This window comes from Theropithecus gelada, chromosome 15 (assembly GCF_003255815.1).
Source record: "Theropithecus gelada isolate Dixy chromosome 15, Tgel_1.0, whole genome shotgun sequence".
NCBI lineage: Eukaryota > Metazoa > Chordata > Mammalia > Primates > Cercopithecidae > Theropithecus > Theropithecus gelada.
This window is the reverse complement of record NC_037683.1, coordinates 83,793,877-83,812,786: the sequence shown is the minus strand read 5'-3', so window position 1 is coordinate 83,812,786 and position 18,910 is coordinate 83,793,877. Positions and strand designations below refer to the sequence as shown.

The window sequence follows — 18,910 nt, the reverse complement described above, 5'->3', positions numbered from 1 at the left end:
AGGATCAGACAGCAACAAACATGTATTAAGTATGCACAACAAGAAATGAAAGAACCTTACAAAAGGGCTGGTAAAGTATTTATAAATGAGAAGCATTTAACAGTTTATTTTTTATTTTTTTAGAGATACGGTCTTACAATGTTGCCCAGGCTGGACTTGAACTCCTGGACTCAAGTGATCCTCCTATCTCAGCCTCTGAAGTAGTCGGGACTATAGGTACACTCAGATCATTTAAGAACTTTCAAATCAACATATGAATAAGAAAAACAGAGTGGTATAAAATATTGCTGAGGAAATGCAAAATAAAGTCAGAGGTAGTGTTAAGTAAGGTTACTTATGTATGTCAAGGAAGAGTTCTGGTTTTAAAAGCAGCAATGGACTCAGAATGACAAAGGTGAACAAACGATACAGGAAAGACACAGAGGTTATGAACAATGGTAGGAACACTGGAACAGCCAACCAAGGTAAAAAAGGCTAGAAGTTGGAAGTAGACATTAGAAGACTACTGTAAAGCTTTGGATCATGTATAACATAAAGCTGTAGATTTCTGCAGCAGAATATAAAAATGAGTACAATTTTTTTTCCCAGTAGTTAAATGAGTACAAAATTAGTAAAAAGTGAGGCCACAGCTATTAGGACTTAATGCCTAGACAGGGCAGTAGCCGTGATAGTTAGAAAGAGGTGAATTAGGAATGTGGTAATGGCTAAATTGGGCAAAGGACAAGGAAAAGGATCAAGAACAAAAAGAATCAAAATGTGCTAAGTTTCTCCAGTTAACTTTAAAATTATGCAAATGGCTGGGTATGGTGGCACATGCCAGTACTTTGGGAGGCTGAGGTGGGAAGATTGCTTGAGGTTAGGAGTTTGAGACCAGCCAGGGCAACATAGTGAGAACTATCTCTACAAATAAAAAATAATTAGCCAGGTGTGTGGAATGCACCTGTAGTCCTAGATACCTGGAAAGGCTGAGGCAGGAGGACTGCTTGAGCCCAGGATTTCCAGGCTGCAGCAAGCTGTTGACCGTGCCACCGCACTTCAGCCTGGGTGAGAGAGTAAGACCCTGTTCTCAAGGAAACAAAACAAAACAGCAAATGTGTTGAGAAATTACACATCATTAAAATATAATCAAAATAATACATAATAAGTTATGTTGGCTATTTGTGCTTTCTGAATACCCAAAATGCATTCAACTACAGGAATTTTAACTTTAACTTTGAAAGTGGCTGTCTTTGTTAAAAAAAAAAAATTAGTAATTCACTGATTAAAAACAAAACCCCCTCCCCAAAAAACTTTCCTACTTTCCAGAAACGCAGCAGTCAGCTCTACTCAAAACAGTATTTCTTGGCCAGGTGTGGTGGCTCACACCTGTAATCCCAGCACTTTGGGAAGCCGAGGTGGGTGGATCATTTGATGTCAGGAGTTTGAGGCCAGGCATGGTGAAACACCATCTCTATTAAAAATGCAAACATTAGCCGATTAGCTGGGTGTGGTGGTGCACGCCTGTAGTCCCAGCTACTTGGGAGGCTGAAGCAGGTGAATCACCTGAACCCAGGGGACCGAGGTTGCAGTGAGCTGAGATTGTGCTACTGCACTCCAGCCTGAGCGACAGAGTGAGATTGTCTCCAAAAAAAAAAAAACCCAAACACAGTATTTATCCTATTTACTAACAAAATGGATCAGAGGAGAACACCATGCCAATCTGTACTAATCTCTATCCATTTATAAGGGCTATTGGAAGAGTATCTCTCACTGTGTCAAGAGTGGGTTAAAGTTTAGGAGCGTACTTACTCCAAAGCCATTGATTTCATACTTCTGTAAATATGACACAAACAAATCATTTTCTTCTCGTTAATACTGATGTAAGAGTAAAACTTCAGGCACCAGAATCAAATATTGTATTGTTGATACGGTTTGGCTGTGTCCCCACCCAAATTTCATCTTGAATTCTCACGTGTTGTGGGAGGGACCTGGTGGGAGGCAACTGAATCATGGGGGCAGGTCCTTCCCATGCTGTTTTCATGACAGTAAGTCTCATGAGATCTGATGGTTCTATAAGGGGGAGCTTCCCTGTACAAGCTCTGTCTTTGCCTGCCACCATCCATGTAAGATGTGACTTGCTCCTCCTTGTCTTCCACCATGATTGTGAAGCCTCCCCAGCCATATGGAACTGTAAGTCCATTAAACCTCCTTCTTTTGTAAACTGCCCAGTCTCAGGTATGTCTTTACCAGCAGCATGAAAACGGACTAATACAACTGTGTTATTGGATTTAAAGCTATACATATTAATAGTATCTGCCTGATGGGTCAACTTCTTCATGAAACCTCTTTTATAACAACATTTCCTATATGGAACCACCACATTCATAAGCTCAATCAATGAAGTAACTTCAGCATGGACTCTACAATTACTTACCAATAGAACAGATGAATAAGCAGCATATGACATTCCCCACATGCCCAGGAAATAAGCCCTGATGAGGCTCTCCTCTGGTAGCTAGTTCATTTTCTTCACTCCCCATTCCCATTTGGGACTTACCTTTGATTGCTTTTTGCTGGACACCGACTACCTATTTAGAATACTACTGCTATTCATTCTGCTATGCTTTCCTTCCTTTGTTCTTGGTGAAGGTGGGGAGTGCGGGAGAGGACTCTCCTGTCTTTCACATCTGTGGCTTTTGCCCAGTCCTAGCATATCAAACCTAATCTTCAGCTTTGTTTGGTTATGTGTGTTTGTGCCTGCATACTCCTAGTTGCTTATCTGCTAGCAAAATTGCTTTTCTTAAGTCAAAGGGTCTGAAGAGGTTGGCTTCAGAATCAAGTTGCTACTTTACTCTGATTTAATCTTTCCATTCACCTGTGCAGTCCTATGTCTACATTTCCTAAAATCTACCCTCTATGGATGCTTTCCACAAAAAGCCACCCCTATATAATTCACATTTATGTAACAAATACATTTATTACATTTAAATTAAGTGTACAGTGAATCACGTACATAACCCTGCCGAAGAGTGCCAGACTCTGGGGAAGTAGAATAGATGGGGAAGGGTAAAAAGAGACTCTGAATACATGAATAGGTTTAAAAATCTACAACAAATATGGCAAGGGTTAACATTTGTTAAAGAGGGGTAGTGGACACATGGATGTTATGTTACTCTTCATATTCTTGTATATGTTTAAAATGACATAATAAAAATACTAATAAAAAGACAAGTGAAATAAATGATAAAACTCTAACTTAATTTTTTTTGTAACTCATTTCAAGTTTTCCTCCCTAACTTTTGGGGTGTAACCAAGGAATCATAAACTGCAATATTTAAAGGAGACAACTTGATGAATTCTGACAAATATATACATCTGTAAAGCTATTACCATCAAGATAATAAACATACCTATCACCCTCAAAAGCTTTGAAATTACATAGTGCAGGCTCTCTTTTGGTCTGGTTTCTTCCACTCAGCTTCACTGAGATTCATTCATGTGTGTATCAGTAATTCATTTCTTTTTGTGGCAGAGTAATATTCCACATACCATAATTTGTTTAATCATTCAGGTGTTGCTGGGCATTAACCTCCATTTTTGTTGTTGTTTCTTTGTTTTGAGATAGGGTCTTGTTCTACTGCCTAGGCTAGATCACAGTTCACTGCAGCCTCAACCTCCCAGGCTCAAGTGATTCTCTAACCTCAGCCTCCCGAGTAGCTGGGACTACAGGCATTCACAATCATGCCAGGCAAATTTTTAATTTTTTGTAGAAACAGAGTCTTGCTATGTTGCCCAGGCTGGTCTCAAACTCCTGGGCATGATTCTCCTGCCTTGGCCTCCTAAAGTGCTGGGATTATAGGTATGAGCCACTGCACCCGGTCTTATTTCCAGTTTTTAGCTATTACAAAGACAGCTGTTATATATTAGAGTACCAGTCTTTCATAGACATATCCTTTCATTTCATATGTCAGGTATATATTTAGCCCTTAAACTCCCAAATGATTTTCCACAGTGATTATATACATTTTAAATTCCCACCAGCAGTGTATGACAGTTCCAGCTGCTCCAAATTCTCAGCAATTTAGTATGATCAGTCTTTAAAAATTTTAGCGATTCTAGTGAGTTTATGGTGTAACTCATGCCTTTAATATAAACTTCCCTACTGACTAATAAGGTTGGGCATACTTTTTCTTTTCTACCTGAGACCAGTAAAGTCAGGCTGGGAATCTTTCACGTGCTTATTTACTATTCATATACTTCCTTTAGTATGGTGAAGTTCTTTGCCCATTTTTTGACTGGGTTGGTCTTCTTTGTATTGATAGTTGAAATTATTTTTATAGCATCCATCAGGGGTCAGCAAACTTTAAATGCCAATAAGGAAATTAGGCTTTGAGAGCCACATGAGGGCCATATAAAGTCTCTTGTCACATTACACACACACACGCTCTTTCTTTCTCTCTCTAGGCTTTGAGAGCCACATGAGGGCCATATAAAGTCTCTGTCACATTACACACACACACGCTCTTTCTTTCTCTCTCTCTCAAACATATGAAAACTATTCTTAGCTCACAGGGACTTTACAAAAACAAGACCTTGGGCTAGATTTGGCCCACAGGCATAGTCCTCTTGGTCTACACACAAGTCCTCTGTGAGGTGTATTGCAAATATATTCTCCCAGTTTGTAGCTTGCCTTTTTGTAACAGCATCTATGGAAAAGCAGAAGTTGTTCATTTTGATGAATGCAATGATTCTTTTTCTCTTATAATTTGTGCTCTTTCTATTTTATCCGAGAAATCCTTGCCAAAACCAAGGTCATTAAGATTTTCTCTTACATTTTCTTCAAGAAATTTTATAATTTTAGCTCTCACATTTAAGTCTGTGACTCATTTGTATATGATACGAGGTAAAGGTATGGTTAATTTTTTACATATGACTATGCAATTGTTCCAGCACTACTTGTTACAAAGATTACTCTTTCCCCATTGAAATCCCTGGGCATCTTTCTCAAAAAGACAAAAAAAAACCAAAAAAACAACTGACCATAAATACGTGGATGTATTTCTAGATTCTCTATTCTGTTCCATTGATCCATATATATCTACTTTAATACAGATACAATGTCTTGATTGTTGTAACGTCATAATAAATTTTAAAATTAGTGGGAGTCCTGCAACTTATTTTTCAAAGTTGTTTTTGCTCTTCTAAGTCTATTGCATTTTAGAATAAGTCAATTTCTATAATCTGGCTGGGAATTTTATTGAATTTATAGATTTGGAAGAGAGATGACATTTTAAGAAATCCTGAATTTTTGATTCACAATGTATTTAGTTTCTCTCAGAAAAGTTTTCTCTCATCAAAGTTTCGTAGTTTTCAGGATGCAAGTCTTGTAAATATATACCTAGTATTTTTTTCCTTTTTGGGACAGCATCTTACTCTGTCACACAGGCTGGAGTGCAGTGACATGATCTTGGCTCACTGCAACCTCTGCCTTCTGGGTTCAAGTGATCCTCCTGTATTAGCCTCCCGAGTCGCTGGGATTACAGGCGTGTGCCACCATGCCCAGCTAATTTTTGTATTTTTAGTAAAGATGGGGTTTCGCCATGTTGGCCAGGCTGGTCTCGAACTCCTGACCTCTGATTATCTGGCCATCTCGGCCTCCCAAAGCCTTTCTTTTTAATGACAGGGTTTCACTCCCTTGTCCAGGCTGAAGTGCAGTGGTGAAATCACAGCTTGTGGCAGCCTTGACCTTCCGAGCTCAAGTCATCCTCCAGTCTCGGCCTCTCAAAGTGCTAGAATTATAGGTTTGAGCCACCATGCCCAGTCAGGTATTTCATTTTTGATGCTATTGTAAATAGTACTGTTTAAAATTGCAATTGCCAATTGTTCATTGTAGGTGGGGCCACAATGAACTTCTATATATTGAACTTATCTCCTACAATCTTCCTAATGTTCACTGATGGTTCTAGCAGCATTTTTGTAGATTCCTTAAGATTTTCCACAGAGATGATCATGTTTGGAGGTTTTTTTTTTTTTTTTAAACATTTAATACATTTAATTTTTCTAGCCTTACTGCACTGACTAGAACTTCCAGTACAATGTGGACTAGAAGTGGTGAGAGTGGGCATTTTCCTCATCCCCAATCGTAAGGGGACAGTTTACAGTTTTCCACTAAGATTGATATGAGCTGTTGGTTTCCAGATATCCTTTATCAGAATGATGAAGTCTCCTTCAATTGCTAGCTGCAAAAAGTTTTTATAACGAAGGGATGCTGAATTTTGACATTTTTTCTGTATATATTGAAATGATCTAGTTTTTCAGTTTCAGTCTGTTAATATGGTGAATTATATTGATGAATATCCCAATATTAAACCAACCTTATATATCTGAGATAAAACTTAATTGGTTACAATGTATTACTTTTTATATATTGTTGGATCTGACCTGCCAATATTTTATTAAGAATTTTCAGGTCTATGTTTATGATAGGTATTAGTCTTTAGTTCTCCTATCTTTAGTATCAGGTAATGCTGGCCTCATATAATGCTTCAAGAAGTATTCCCTCCTCTTCACCTTCTGGAAAATCTTAAGTAGAACTGGTATTAATCTTTTTTTTTTGAGACAGGGTCTTATTCTGTCACCCAGGTTGAAGTACAGCAGTCCAATCATATCTTAGTGCAGCCTTGACCTCCCAGGCTCAAGTGAGCCTCCCACCTCAGCCTCCTGAGTAGCTACTGAGATTACAGGTGCATTCCATCATGCCTGGATAATTTTTGTATTTTTTGTAGAGACAAGGTTTTGCCACATTGCCCAGATTGGTCTTGAATTCTTGACTCAAAGGTTCCACCTGCCTCGGCCTCCCAAAGTGCTGAGATTACAGTGTCAGCCATTACACCCAGCTGGGATTAATTCTTTTACAAATGCTTGGTAGAATTCACCAGTGAAGATTTTGGGACTGAAGTTCTCTTTGCGGTAAAGATTTTAATAAGAAATTCAATTTTTAAAATAAATATAAAGTTAGTGTAGTTACCTATTATCTTCTTGAGTGACCTTTGGTAGTTTTGTGTCTTTTAAGAAATGTGTCCATTTCATCAAAGTTGTCAAATTTATTGGCATAAGGTTTTTAATCATATTCCCTTAATATCCTTTAATGTCTATAGGATCTGTAGTGCTATTCTGTCACGCTCCTTGCATTGTGGTGTGGAAAGTCTTTCCAAGCAGTAAGATGAGGCAATCATAGAGCTCACTTTGCTTTTTACCCCTTCTCTCAAGGATCACTGTCCTGTGCTGCCTGTTGTCCAATGTCTGAAAACCTCTATTTGACATAGTTTGCCACATCTTTTAGTGGTTTCAAGTGAGACAGGAAATATGGTTCCTGTTACTTCATCACCACCAAGAATGGAGGCTTTACTTTTTGTAATGAAAAATTTCAAACACATACAAAAGTAGAGAGAATGGTATAAACCTTCACATACCTATTATCCAGCTTCAACAATTATCAACTCATAACCAATATTGTTTCATGTATACTCCCGTCCTAAATGGCCCTCTCTCTGGAATATTTTGAAGCAATCCCAGACAGCCTATCATTTCCTTCATAAATATTGTGGCAATATATCTTTAAAAGACAAAGACTTTAAAAAAAAAACCCCATAACCATAATACTACTATCAAACCTAAAAATATTATCAATAAATTCTATTATCAAGTACTGAGTCAGTATTAAAATCTCCCTGTTTTTTTCTACCTTTTAAAAGTAGTTGATTTGTTTAAATCAGAATCAAAATAAGGTGTACCCATTATATTTGGTTAATACATTTCTTAAGTCCTTTTAAACTTTTAGGTTTCCCCTTCCATTTTTCCTTGAAATATATTTCAGAAACTGTACTGCCCAATAAAATAGAAACTAGTCACGTGTGGCTATAAAGCACTAAAATGTGGCTAAATCGACTGAGAAACTGAATTTTAAATTTGAATTTAAATTTAAAATTAAAAACTGATACTTGTTCCTAGCTATTGGAAAATGGAACAGCTTGGGTATGTGAACCTAACTTTTTCAACTATCAGTTTTAGAAAATCAAAATATAGATCAAGTATTTTTGATGAAAATTTACTGACTTGAGATGTGTTTTAAGTATAAAGTATTTTGAAGACAATATGAGATACAAAATAGCTTATTAGTAAATTTTCAATATTGCTTATAAGTTGAAATGACAATATTTTGGATATACTGTGTAAAATATATTATTGTAATTCATTTAACCCATTTCTTTTTGCTTTGTAAAATCTGGCTACTACAAAGTTACATGCAGGCTGGGTGCGGTGGCTCATGCCTATAAATCCAGGCTTTGGGAGGCTGAGGTGGGTGGATAACCCGAGGTCAGGAGTTTGAAACCAGCCTGGCCAACATAGTGAAACACCATCTCTACCAAATATACAAAAAATTGGCAGGGCATGGTGGTACGCCTGTAGTCCCAGCTACTTGGGAGGCTGAGGCAGGAAAATCGCCTGAACCCAGAAGGTGGACGTTGCAGTGAGCCGAGACTGCACTCCAGCCTGGGCGACAGAGTGAAGATTCTGTCTCCAAAAAAAAAAAAAAGTTACATGTAGAGTTTACACTGTATTTCTATTGAAGAGTGCTGAAGTAAATATTTGCCCTACAGAGTTCCTTATATTCTAGGTTTTGCTGACTGTATTCCTCAGTGTCATCTAATATATTTCTTGCTCTCCTGTATTTATTGTAACCTGGTAGTTTTAGACCAGTGGTTCTGAACCAGAGGTACTTTTGCTCCCCAGGGGGCAAATGTCTGGAGACATTTTTGATTGTAACAACTGGGGTGAGGGGTGTGTGTGTGTGTGTACTACTGACATCTAACAGGCAGAGGCTAGGGATGCTGCTAAACATTCTAAAAAGCACAAAAAATTTATCCACTCTAAAATGTCAATAATGCTGAGATGAGAAACCCTGTTTTAGCGACTTACACTGCAATTTGATTTTTTTCATAAGACTATTTGATATGGTTTGGCTCTGTGTCCCAATCCAAATCTCATGTCAAACCATAATCCTCAATGTTGGGGGAGGAATCTAGTGGGAGGTGATTAGCTCATGAGGGTGGATTTCCTCCTTGCTGATCTCATGATATTGAGTTCTCACAAGATCTGGTTGTTTAAAAGTGTGCAGCACTTTCCCCATTCACTCTCTCTCACCGTCATGGTAAGACACGCTTGATTCCTCTTCACCTTCCCTATGATTTTAAGTTTCCTGAGGCCTCCCAGCCATGCATCTTGTACAGCCTGAAAAACTGTGATTCAAATAAACCTTTTCTTTATAAATTACCCAGTCTCAGGTAGTTCCTTATAGAAGTGTGAGAATGTACTAATACAGAAAATTGATACAAGAGAAGTGGGGCACTGCTATAAAGATATCTGAAAATGTGGAAACAACTTTGGAACTGGGTAATAAGCAGAGGCTGGAACAGTTTGGAAGTCTCAGAAGACAGGAGGATGAGGGAAAGTTTGGAACCTCAAAACTTGTTGAGTGGTTGTGACCAAAATGCTGACAAGGATATGGACAGTGAAGTCCATGTTGAGGTGGTATAAGATGGAGATGAGGAACTTACTGGAAACTGGAGTAAAGGGCACTCTTGCTATGTTTTTGCAAAGAGACTGGCAGCACTGTGCCCCTGCTCAAGAGATCTGTGGAACTCTGAACTTGAGAGATGATTTAGGGCATCCGGTGGAAGAAATTTCTAAGCAGCAAAGCACTCAAGATGTGGCCTGGCTGCTTCTAACAGCCTATGGTCATTTGCATAAACAAAAACGACCTGAAACTAGAACTTTAAAAGGAAAGCAGAGCATGAAAGTTTGGAAAACTTGCAGCCCAACCATGCAGTAGAAAAGAAAAACCCATTTCCTGGGGAAGGAATTCAAGGCTGCAGAAACTTGCGTTAAGTAAATTAGAGCCAAATGTTAATGGCCAAGACAATGAGGAAAATGCCTCCAGGGCATGTCAGAAGCAGCCCCTCCCATCACAGGCCTGGCGGTCTAGGAAGGAAAACTTGTTTCCTGGGCCAGGTCCAGGGCTCTGCTGCTCTGTACAGCCCTGGGGCGTGCTGCCCTACATCCTAGCCACTCCAGGTGTGGCTAAAAGGGGCCAAGATACAGCTCAGGCCATTACTTCAGGGGGTGCAAGCCCCAAGCCTTGGCAGTTTCCACAAGGTGTTGGTCCTGTGGGTGTGTAGAAGGCAAGAGTTGAGGTTTGGAGGAGACACTACTTAGGTTTCAAAGGATGTATGGAAATGCCTGGATGTCCAGGCAGAAGTCTGCTGCAGGGGCAAAGCCCTCATGGAGAACCTCTACTAGGGCAGTGTGGAAAAGAAATGAGGGGTTAGAGCCCCCACACAGAGTCCCCACTGGGACACTGCCTAGTGGAGCTGTGAGAAGAGGGCCATTGTCCTCCAGACCCCAGAATAGTAGATCCACTGACAGCTTGCACCACATGCCTGGAAAAGTTGCATGCATTCAATGTCAGCCCATGAAAGCAGCTGTGGGGGATGTACCCTGCACAGCCACAGGGGTGGAGCTGCCCAAAGACTTGGGAGTCCATTCCTTGCATCAGTGTGGCCTTGATGTGAGACATGGAGTCAAAGGAGATTTTTTTGGGGCATTAAGACTTACATGTTTGCCCTGCAGGGTTTCAGACATGTGTGGGGCCCGTAGCTCCTTCGTTTTGGCTGATTTCTCCCTTTTTGAAAGTGGGTATTTACCTAATGCCTGTGCCCCCATTATATCTTAGAAGCAACTAGCTTGTTTTTGATTTTACAGGTTCATAGATGGAAGGGGCTTGCCTTGTCTCTGATAAAACTTGTACTTAGACTTTTGAGTTAATGCTAGAATGAGTTAAGACTTTGGGGGACTGCTGGGAGGGCATGACTGTGTTCTGAAATGTGAAAAGGACACGAGATTTGGGAAGGGCAAGGGGCAGAATGATATGGTTGGCTCTGTGTTCCCGGCCAAATCACATGTTGAATTGTAATTCCCAATGTTGAGGGAGGATCTTGGTGGGAGGTGATTGGATAATGGAGGCGGATTTCCCCTGTAGTTCTTGTGATAGTGAGTTCTCACAAGATCCAGTTGTTTAAAAGTGTGTAACATTTCCCCCTCTTCCTCTGCCATGGTAAGATGTGCTTGCTTCCCCTTCACCTTACACCATGATTGTTAAGTGTCCTGAGGCCTCCCAGCCACGCTTCCTATACAGCCTGTGGAACTGAGTCAACTAAACCTCTTCATAAACTACCCAGTCTCAGGTAGTTCTTTTTAGCAGTGTGAGAAGAGATACCCTATTCCATATTGGTGGTGTGTCCTTTCATTAGGATACACATAAATATCTGGTTATCTTTTTGTGATGCTGGAAACTAATGTAATCTGATTCATTAGCAGCTGCAAAGTAGTAACAGCCTAATTCCTTTCTTGTTTATAAATTACTTCTTTAAAGAGAAATTTCTCATCATTTATTTATTTTCAGGATAAATGCAAAATTCTCTAACCATTTTTCAAATTCACGAGTCAGTTCCCAAGTATCCTCCCAAGTGACCAATATTATTTTATTTTAGCATCATTATATAAACTTGTACATTTAGACATTTTTTATAAGTTTCCATCTATTATCTCTTCATGTATGGTGGGTAAAAGATTCTTCATGTAGGCTCCTGGGTCCTGTTGATAACCAAGTCATCTGTGATAATTTCTTTGATTTTTGTTATGACAAGATGATCATGGTTAATCTTATATAAACATTTCTTCTCCTGGACCTGAAATCAGCCATTTTTCCAATGGGCCACTTTAGTGAAAAATAGTATTGAGAGGTCATAATCTAGGTCTTTTTAGTAGACAAAGCTAGGAAATGTTTGTTTTTTTGAGAAAACACATTGAGTTCATTCTGATATTTACATTCAAATTAAAAGCTTTAAGGTTTTATTACTTTTCTTCTTCTATATCTGAATCCCTTTTCTCTTATGCTAAAAACAGTAATTACATTAACGTAACTACTTATTTGTTTTACTCTATATTTTCAGAATAACATTACAAATATTAACATTATGATTACTGAAAACAGTACATGATTTTTTTTTGCAATTTTTTTTTTTTGCCCTTAGAATCATTACAGTGTTTTATAGTCATTTGGAATAACTTTTCTCTGTTAGGCTATGTCGCTAACAAAACAAAGTTAGATGCATTTGTTTCACTGTGCTTTTACTAAGCCTGTCTTTTTGGAAAATTTCATTTAGTTTTGTTGGCAGATGGTTCCAAAGTGGAAAAAATATAAGATCTATTTAGATGAGTGTAGCTTTTAACCTTGTCATTTCCCACCCCCAGTTAAAAAAAAAAAAAAAAAGATTCTGGTTTATCACTGTAGTTTTTAAATAAGCCAACATAAAGGCATAGTAATCACTTTCCCTGATCCTTTCTTTGATAGTAACATACTATAAAGTTTTCTCTCCTTTCTTTTTTAGACCTAAGAATATATATATATCACTCCATAGTGGCATATTGAGATATTTAAGCTTTTTAAAATTTATATTTCCATTTGCCTGGTATACCTTTGCTCCTCCATTTACTTAAGTTTTCATGAGGTATAATTTACATACCATAAAATTCGCTCATTTGAAGTGTACAATTCAATGACTGTTAGTAAATTTACAGAGCTAGGTAAACACCACCACAGTCCAACTTCACATTTCCATCACCCGAAAAGATCCCTTGCACCCATTCATCCTTTTATTTTAAAGCTTTCTCAAACTCTTTTAGATGTAACTCCCACATTCTGCACAATGTTGGAATTTACTTCCAAAAAATATTTTCATAGGTGAATTATATCCATTTGCATTTAATAATATGACTGATGTTTGGCTTAGCTCTGCCACTGTTTTATGTTGTATTTGTTTTTATGTCTCTTACATCTGTAAATAAAATATCTAGTTTTTAGTTATGTGATCTTTTTGCCCTGCCAGTCTCTTGTCTTTGTATATTTTTTTGGTATTTAGGAAGGCTTTTATTTTTATTTCAAAGGTTATTATCATGCAAATATCTTACATAATATCCTTATGTCCTTAATAATTTTGGGGGATACTATCTATTGGCTCCCCACTATAAATAATTTTGAAATTCTCCCTTATCTTCCTCTCCCAAAACATCTAATTTGAAGCAATAACTTTTTATTTCCTGAAAATATCTATAGGACAATCAGTAAATATATTCTATTTTACTTGCATTATTTCCTTTCTTACATTTTCAGAGAAATGTGCTTTAGTTACACTGTCAGACTTATAACCATAGAATAGATATTTTATGATCTCCTTTATCATGTAGCTCTAGTTCTCTTCAGTAAGGAGTTTTGTTCTGCAAAGGAGTTTCAGTTAGTTTGAGAGTTCACAAGGCTAGATCACCCCAGCACTATCCAGCCTTTCTGAAGTCTATAAAGTTGCCTCCCAGTTTTAGTTGCTCTCAAATTGGTCTCTAAGCGTTCTACAACTAATAGGACCTTTAGATATGATCAAGATGCTGGCAATCTGATATTTAGATTCTCTGAGCCCTCCCTTGCTGATACTATGCTAGTCTTGATGCTGCTGCTGATTTATTTTACCCACTTGTATTCTGGAGTTCACAGGTGTTGTATAATAAAGAATTTGACTGGGCTTTGTTGCTGGTTCCTCTAAAGTTCTTGGAATTGAGCAACAGGAAAGTCTGTAATATTCATGAGCCCCTTGGATCACTCCTGAGTTAATGCTAAGAATAAGACTCAGGATGAGGGTAGAAAATGCCACAAAGATCAACTGCATGATTTGAGCAATACACATGTCTTTGAGCCACATGATTTCAGCCCAACTTCCCAAACTCCAGGGAAGAGGGCTGATGATCAAGCTCAATCACATGGCCAATGATTCAATCAACCTTGTCTACCTAATGAAACCCCAATGAGAAAACTGAGTACTGAAGCTTCGTAGAGCCTCCTGGTTGATGAATCAGGAGATGTGTGAGGAGGGTGATGCACCCTAATTGCACAAGAAAAGACTAAAGAAACTTTCGAGTTTAGGAACCTCCAAGATGTTGGTTGCCCTGTGTCTCTTAATTTTGCTAGTCCTGATTGTATCTTTTATAATAAAATTATAATCATTAAGAAGTGTTTTCTTGAATTCTGAGTTGTTTTATCAAATTACTGAATCTGAGTGGGGGTCATAGGAACTCCTGAATTTGTAGCTAGTTGGTCAGAAATACAAATGACCTGGGGACCCCTAAACTTGAAGATGGTGTCTGAAGTAAGGGAACCGTGCCCCTATGGTATACAGTTTGATAGTGACTCAGGATGGTTAGTGTCAGAATAGTACTGCAGTACACCCGTATGGATACCTTGAAACTTAGTTTTGTTATACGTGTTGTCCATAGGTTTGCTGTTACATTATTCTAGTTGCTCTTCTATTTTTGGGAAGGGATTCTGGAGATTCAAAAACTATGCCACTGTCACTACCATCTTATTGCCAGTTCTCCTTTAGGTTTTAAGTTAATGTGGTATATCACATGTTCTCCCTTCCACCCAGTATTTCTGTGTTTATCATTTCACAGTCAGATATTAACAAAAGATTAAATTGCTGAAGTTACTCAACCAGTCTTAAGTATTTTAAGTATTGCTTCCTCATCAACATGATGCATTAAATTTGTAAGTTAAATAGAATAAAACAACAAACTATATATTGCTAGTGATGACACATGATACATATTTTCAAACTAGTCTGAGGTTAGAACCTCAAAATAAAAAGTAAAGGCAAACATTTTACCTCTGTAAGACGGAGTTGTGAAGATGCGGCCATATAATCTGATTCTAATTTGTTTTTCTCAGAGATCACTGTAGTATTTTGGAGAATTAAATCTACTTTTTGTATATGCAAAGAAGTACAAATCTAGGAACAAAAACCCCTAAGAGTTAATTTTTATGTTACCTATGTTTTAGAAATAAAAAATAGTTTTGTAAAACAAAATTATAAACCATGAAAAAATAATTTTCCTATTGTGCCTGACATCTCTCTCAAACAGTTCTTATAACAATTTTTTAGAAAGTATTTTCCTTTGTTTTTAAGGGAGTCATCTGGAATAAACACATTTAGCTTAATGAGTGCTTTTATCCTATTTATTACCTCTAAAGAAAATGTCAAGCAACTAAGCAAGCTGAAACTGATCTCTTGCTTATATAACCAAAATGTCAAAAACCTTAATCAAAACCTTCCCTCCCTCTAAAGGTTTTACTATCTTATCTACCCGCTATTTTCTGTAAAAAAATGACTAAAATTAAAACAATACCTTACCTTTATTAGGTTTGTTAATTCAGTAACAAGTTTTGCTTTTTGAACATTTATTTCTTTGATTTTGGTACTTGCTTTTCGCTCTTCCTCTTCAAGGTTGCAAGTATCCTGTTCCATCAGTTTTAAACTGTATGACACATATAATGATGAAGAAATCAGGGTTAAACACAAGCATTGAGCCCAAATTCTTCGGTCTCCCGCAGTTTTCTGGGATATATTTAGCAATACTTTTCAGATATATGAACTGCTAGTTCCTAGATTAAACAATCATTTTGTGTGATCAGTCAGGATTAAAAAATATCTGTTGAGATATATTATGTGCCCCAGCATAGTCCAGGTAATGCCTGTGTTAATTATTTAGGATCTGGAGTCAGAAAGATGGCTTTGTTGCCTCTTTGCCATTCACTAATGAGCAGTTTAACTCTGGACAAGTTACTCTTCTGAGCCTCAGTTTCCTCATCTATAAATTATAGATAATAACAGTACTTCCTCCATAGGGCTGTGGTGAAGCTTAAAAAGGTACTACATTGTTTCCTTACGTATGGGGGGGGTAACACATATAACACACTAAATATAGTGCCTGGCCCATAACTGATCAATCAATACAGGTTGTTTCTGTTGCTATTAATATTGTTTACAAAACAGTCACTTCCCTTAAGGAGCGTAAGTGGGGAGAGTCAATAGCTAAAAAACAGAAACAAAAAATAAAACACAACACAATAATCCTAAAAGTTAATAGTATGCTCTCAATTTTAAGATGAAGAAACTAAGCCTCAGGTAAGTGAATTGCCTAAAATCAGATATTAAGTGTTAAGATGTGTTTGGTACCAAAGTCCATGTTCTTTCCACTACATCATGTTGCCTCCAAGGGAAAAGAACAAAGGATGGAAGCAATAATAAATAAGTTCAGTGGGTGCTGTAGAGAGTGGCCAGAATGGTACAAGGAAGGGTATGTTGGGGGAGGGGAGGGAGAAAAGTTGGAATGGGTAGAGCGAAACAAGATTTTGAATAATCATAAAAGTTTGCCTAAAGGAGAGTAGTGTTTAATTAAATTTCATGTAGTAACTGTAGAAAGCCATAATAATTTTTTTTTTTTTTTTTGAGATAGGAGTCTTACTCTGTTGCCTAGGCTGGAGTGCAGTGGCACAATCTCAGCTCACTGCAACTTCCACTTCCCAGCTCAAGTAATTCTCCTGCCTCAGCCTTCCAAGTAACTGGGATCACAGGCGCCCACCACCATGCCTGGATAATTTTTATATTTTTAGTAGAGACAGGGTTTTACCATGTTGGCCAGGCTGGTCTCAAACTCCTGACCTCAAGTGATCCACCCGCCTGGGCCTCCCAAAGTGCTGGGATTACAGGCGTGAGCCACAGCACCCGGCCTCATAATGAATATTCTTGAATGTGGTAGGAACATGGAAAGAAAATATATTTTACAACAGTCTTTTGGATGAATTAAATAGAGAAGTGACCAGTCAGGCAGAGTCCACTAACTAGATCACCACTGCAGTAGTCCAAAGTGAATAGAAGTAGGAGATAGTAGGCTAGTAACAGGTATGAAAAGTCATCTCACTGTGAAAAATCAACATTACTTTATGAGGAGAAAGTTTAGTTTTAGACAATGGGTTCAATACAGCAGTTGCACAGTAAAAGTTGAACATTTTGCAGAAGATTGAATAGGAATGAAGGAAAGGGTTAAAAGTTTAAAAAAAAAAGGTTTAAAGTTGAAAAAAATTCTGGGAAGCTAGACTAAATAGATACATCTTGCTTTAAACAACCAAGGCACATTACCAATTTTAAAAATAGAAGTTAATGGGCAATTGTTTGCTTTAAAAAAAAACATAAACAAAGAACAAATCTTCCTAATACATTTCAAATATGATTCAATTTTTAACTGTGTTTAGGAATACAAACTATATTAAGTCAAAGTAAACATACCTTATTCAAGATGAGCTGTTACTTATTATTAAAGATTATGTCACTAATATCTACCTTTAGTCTATAGACAAGAAGTCAGAACAACAACAAAAAGCTGTGGGCTGTGTTATGGTAGGATATGGAAAAAACCTTGAAACTGGAAACCATGTGCCTTTTCCCCAGACTTGATACCCTAATAGCTTTTATCCTACCTTATATATTCTGGTTTCTACAAAAGATCTAAAAGTTACAATCGTTCTGAGAATGGGTGACTGGGCTTTCACAACAAGCCAGTAGTTTTCCATTTAGAAAAGACTTTTGGCTGGATGTGGTGGCTCATGCCTGTAATCCTAGCACTTTGGGAGGCTGAGGTAGGAGGACTGATTGAGGTCTGGTGTTCGAGACCAGCCCCAGCAACATAGCAAGACCCCATCTCTACAAATAAGCTGGGCATAGTGGTGCACACCTGTGGTCCCAGCTACTCAGGAGGCTGAGGCGTGAGGATTGCTTGAGCCCGAGTTCAAAGCTGCAGTGAGCTGTGATCATGCCACTGCACTCCAGCCTGGGTAGCAGAGCAAGACCCTGTCCCCCCAAAAAAAAAGACATTCGACAATACTATATTCATATTCTGCACAGAATTCTGTGACCCATTAAGGCCAAGCAGACATAATTCTAATTGTCACAAGGAAGACTGCAACTAAATGAGATAAACCCTCAGGTGTCAAATCTATTCTGTAAAAATCAATATAACCTCTTTCCCTATTACTCTGTTTCAGAACGAGAGAGAAAATAGCCAATTTGACAATTTTTCTGCCTACACCTTCCCCTCCCCTCTCCTACCATTCAGAACTCAATGGACATAGTGTTTTGGATAATCATGTAGGGCGGTGGTTCTCAAAGTGTGGTCCACAGACTCCTGGGGATACCTGAAACTATTTCAGGAGTCTGTGAGTTAAAAACTGTTTTCATGGTAATAACAGGGCATCATTTGCCTTTCTCACCATGCTGACATTTGCACTGATGGTGTAAAAGCAATGGAGAGTAAAAATGCTAGTGCTTTAGAATAAAGGTAAGTCTACCAAAACTAGTGCACCAAAGTATACTAGTTCTTAGATTCTTCACTGCCATGCACTTGAAATTTTTAAAAATGCCAAATTCCCTTAATATCCTTGATGAAGCAGTAAAATTCATAAATTTTATTAAACCTCAAAATCTCAAGTACATATATTTTTAATATTCAATGTCATGACATAGGACGTACATAATATAGTTATCCCCTAGTATCCATCAGAGATTGGTTTCAGGACTCCATAAGGATTCCAAAATCCACAGATGCTTAAGTTCCTTATATAAAATGATGTAGTATTTGCATATGGCCTATGCACACCCTCCCATATATTTTATATTATCTCTAGATTACTTATAATACCTAATACAACATAAATGCTATGTAAATAGTTGTTATATTGTATTGCTTAAGGAAAAATGACAAGAAAAAAGTCTGTACATGTTCCATACAGACATAACCATCCATTTTTGTCACCCTGAATATTTTTCTTTCTTCCCTCCTCCCTGCCCTGCCTAAAGAGATGAGGTCTTGCCATGTTGCCCAGGCTGGTCTCAAACTCCTGGACTCAAGTGATCCTTCCGCCTTGGCCTCACAA

General features: G+C 37.9%; 1 protein-coding gene across 1 annotated transcript in view; it reads right to left on the bottom strand.

Moving 5' to 3' along the window:
• The window catches only part of SMC5 (structural maintenance of chromosomes 5), a 103,736-nt gene that overhangs the window by 14,753 nt on the left and 70,073 nt on the right, over positions 1-18,910 (bottom strand). The window contains exons 16-17 of the mRNA XM_025360323.1: positions 15,333-15,456; positions 14,808-14,930 (exon numbers count right to left, since the gene is read on the bottom strand). Coding sequence (XP_025216108.1) covers positions 14,808-14,930; positions 15,333-15,456 — 247 coding nt within the window. The remainder of the gene's footprint in view (positions 1-14,807; positions 14,931-15,332; positions 15,457-18,910) is intronic.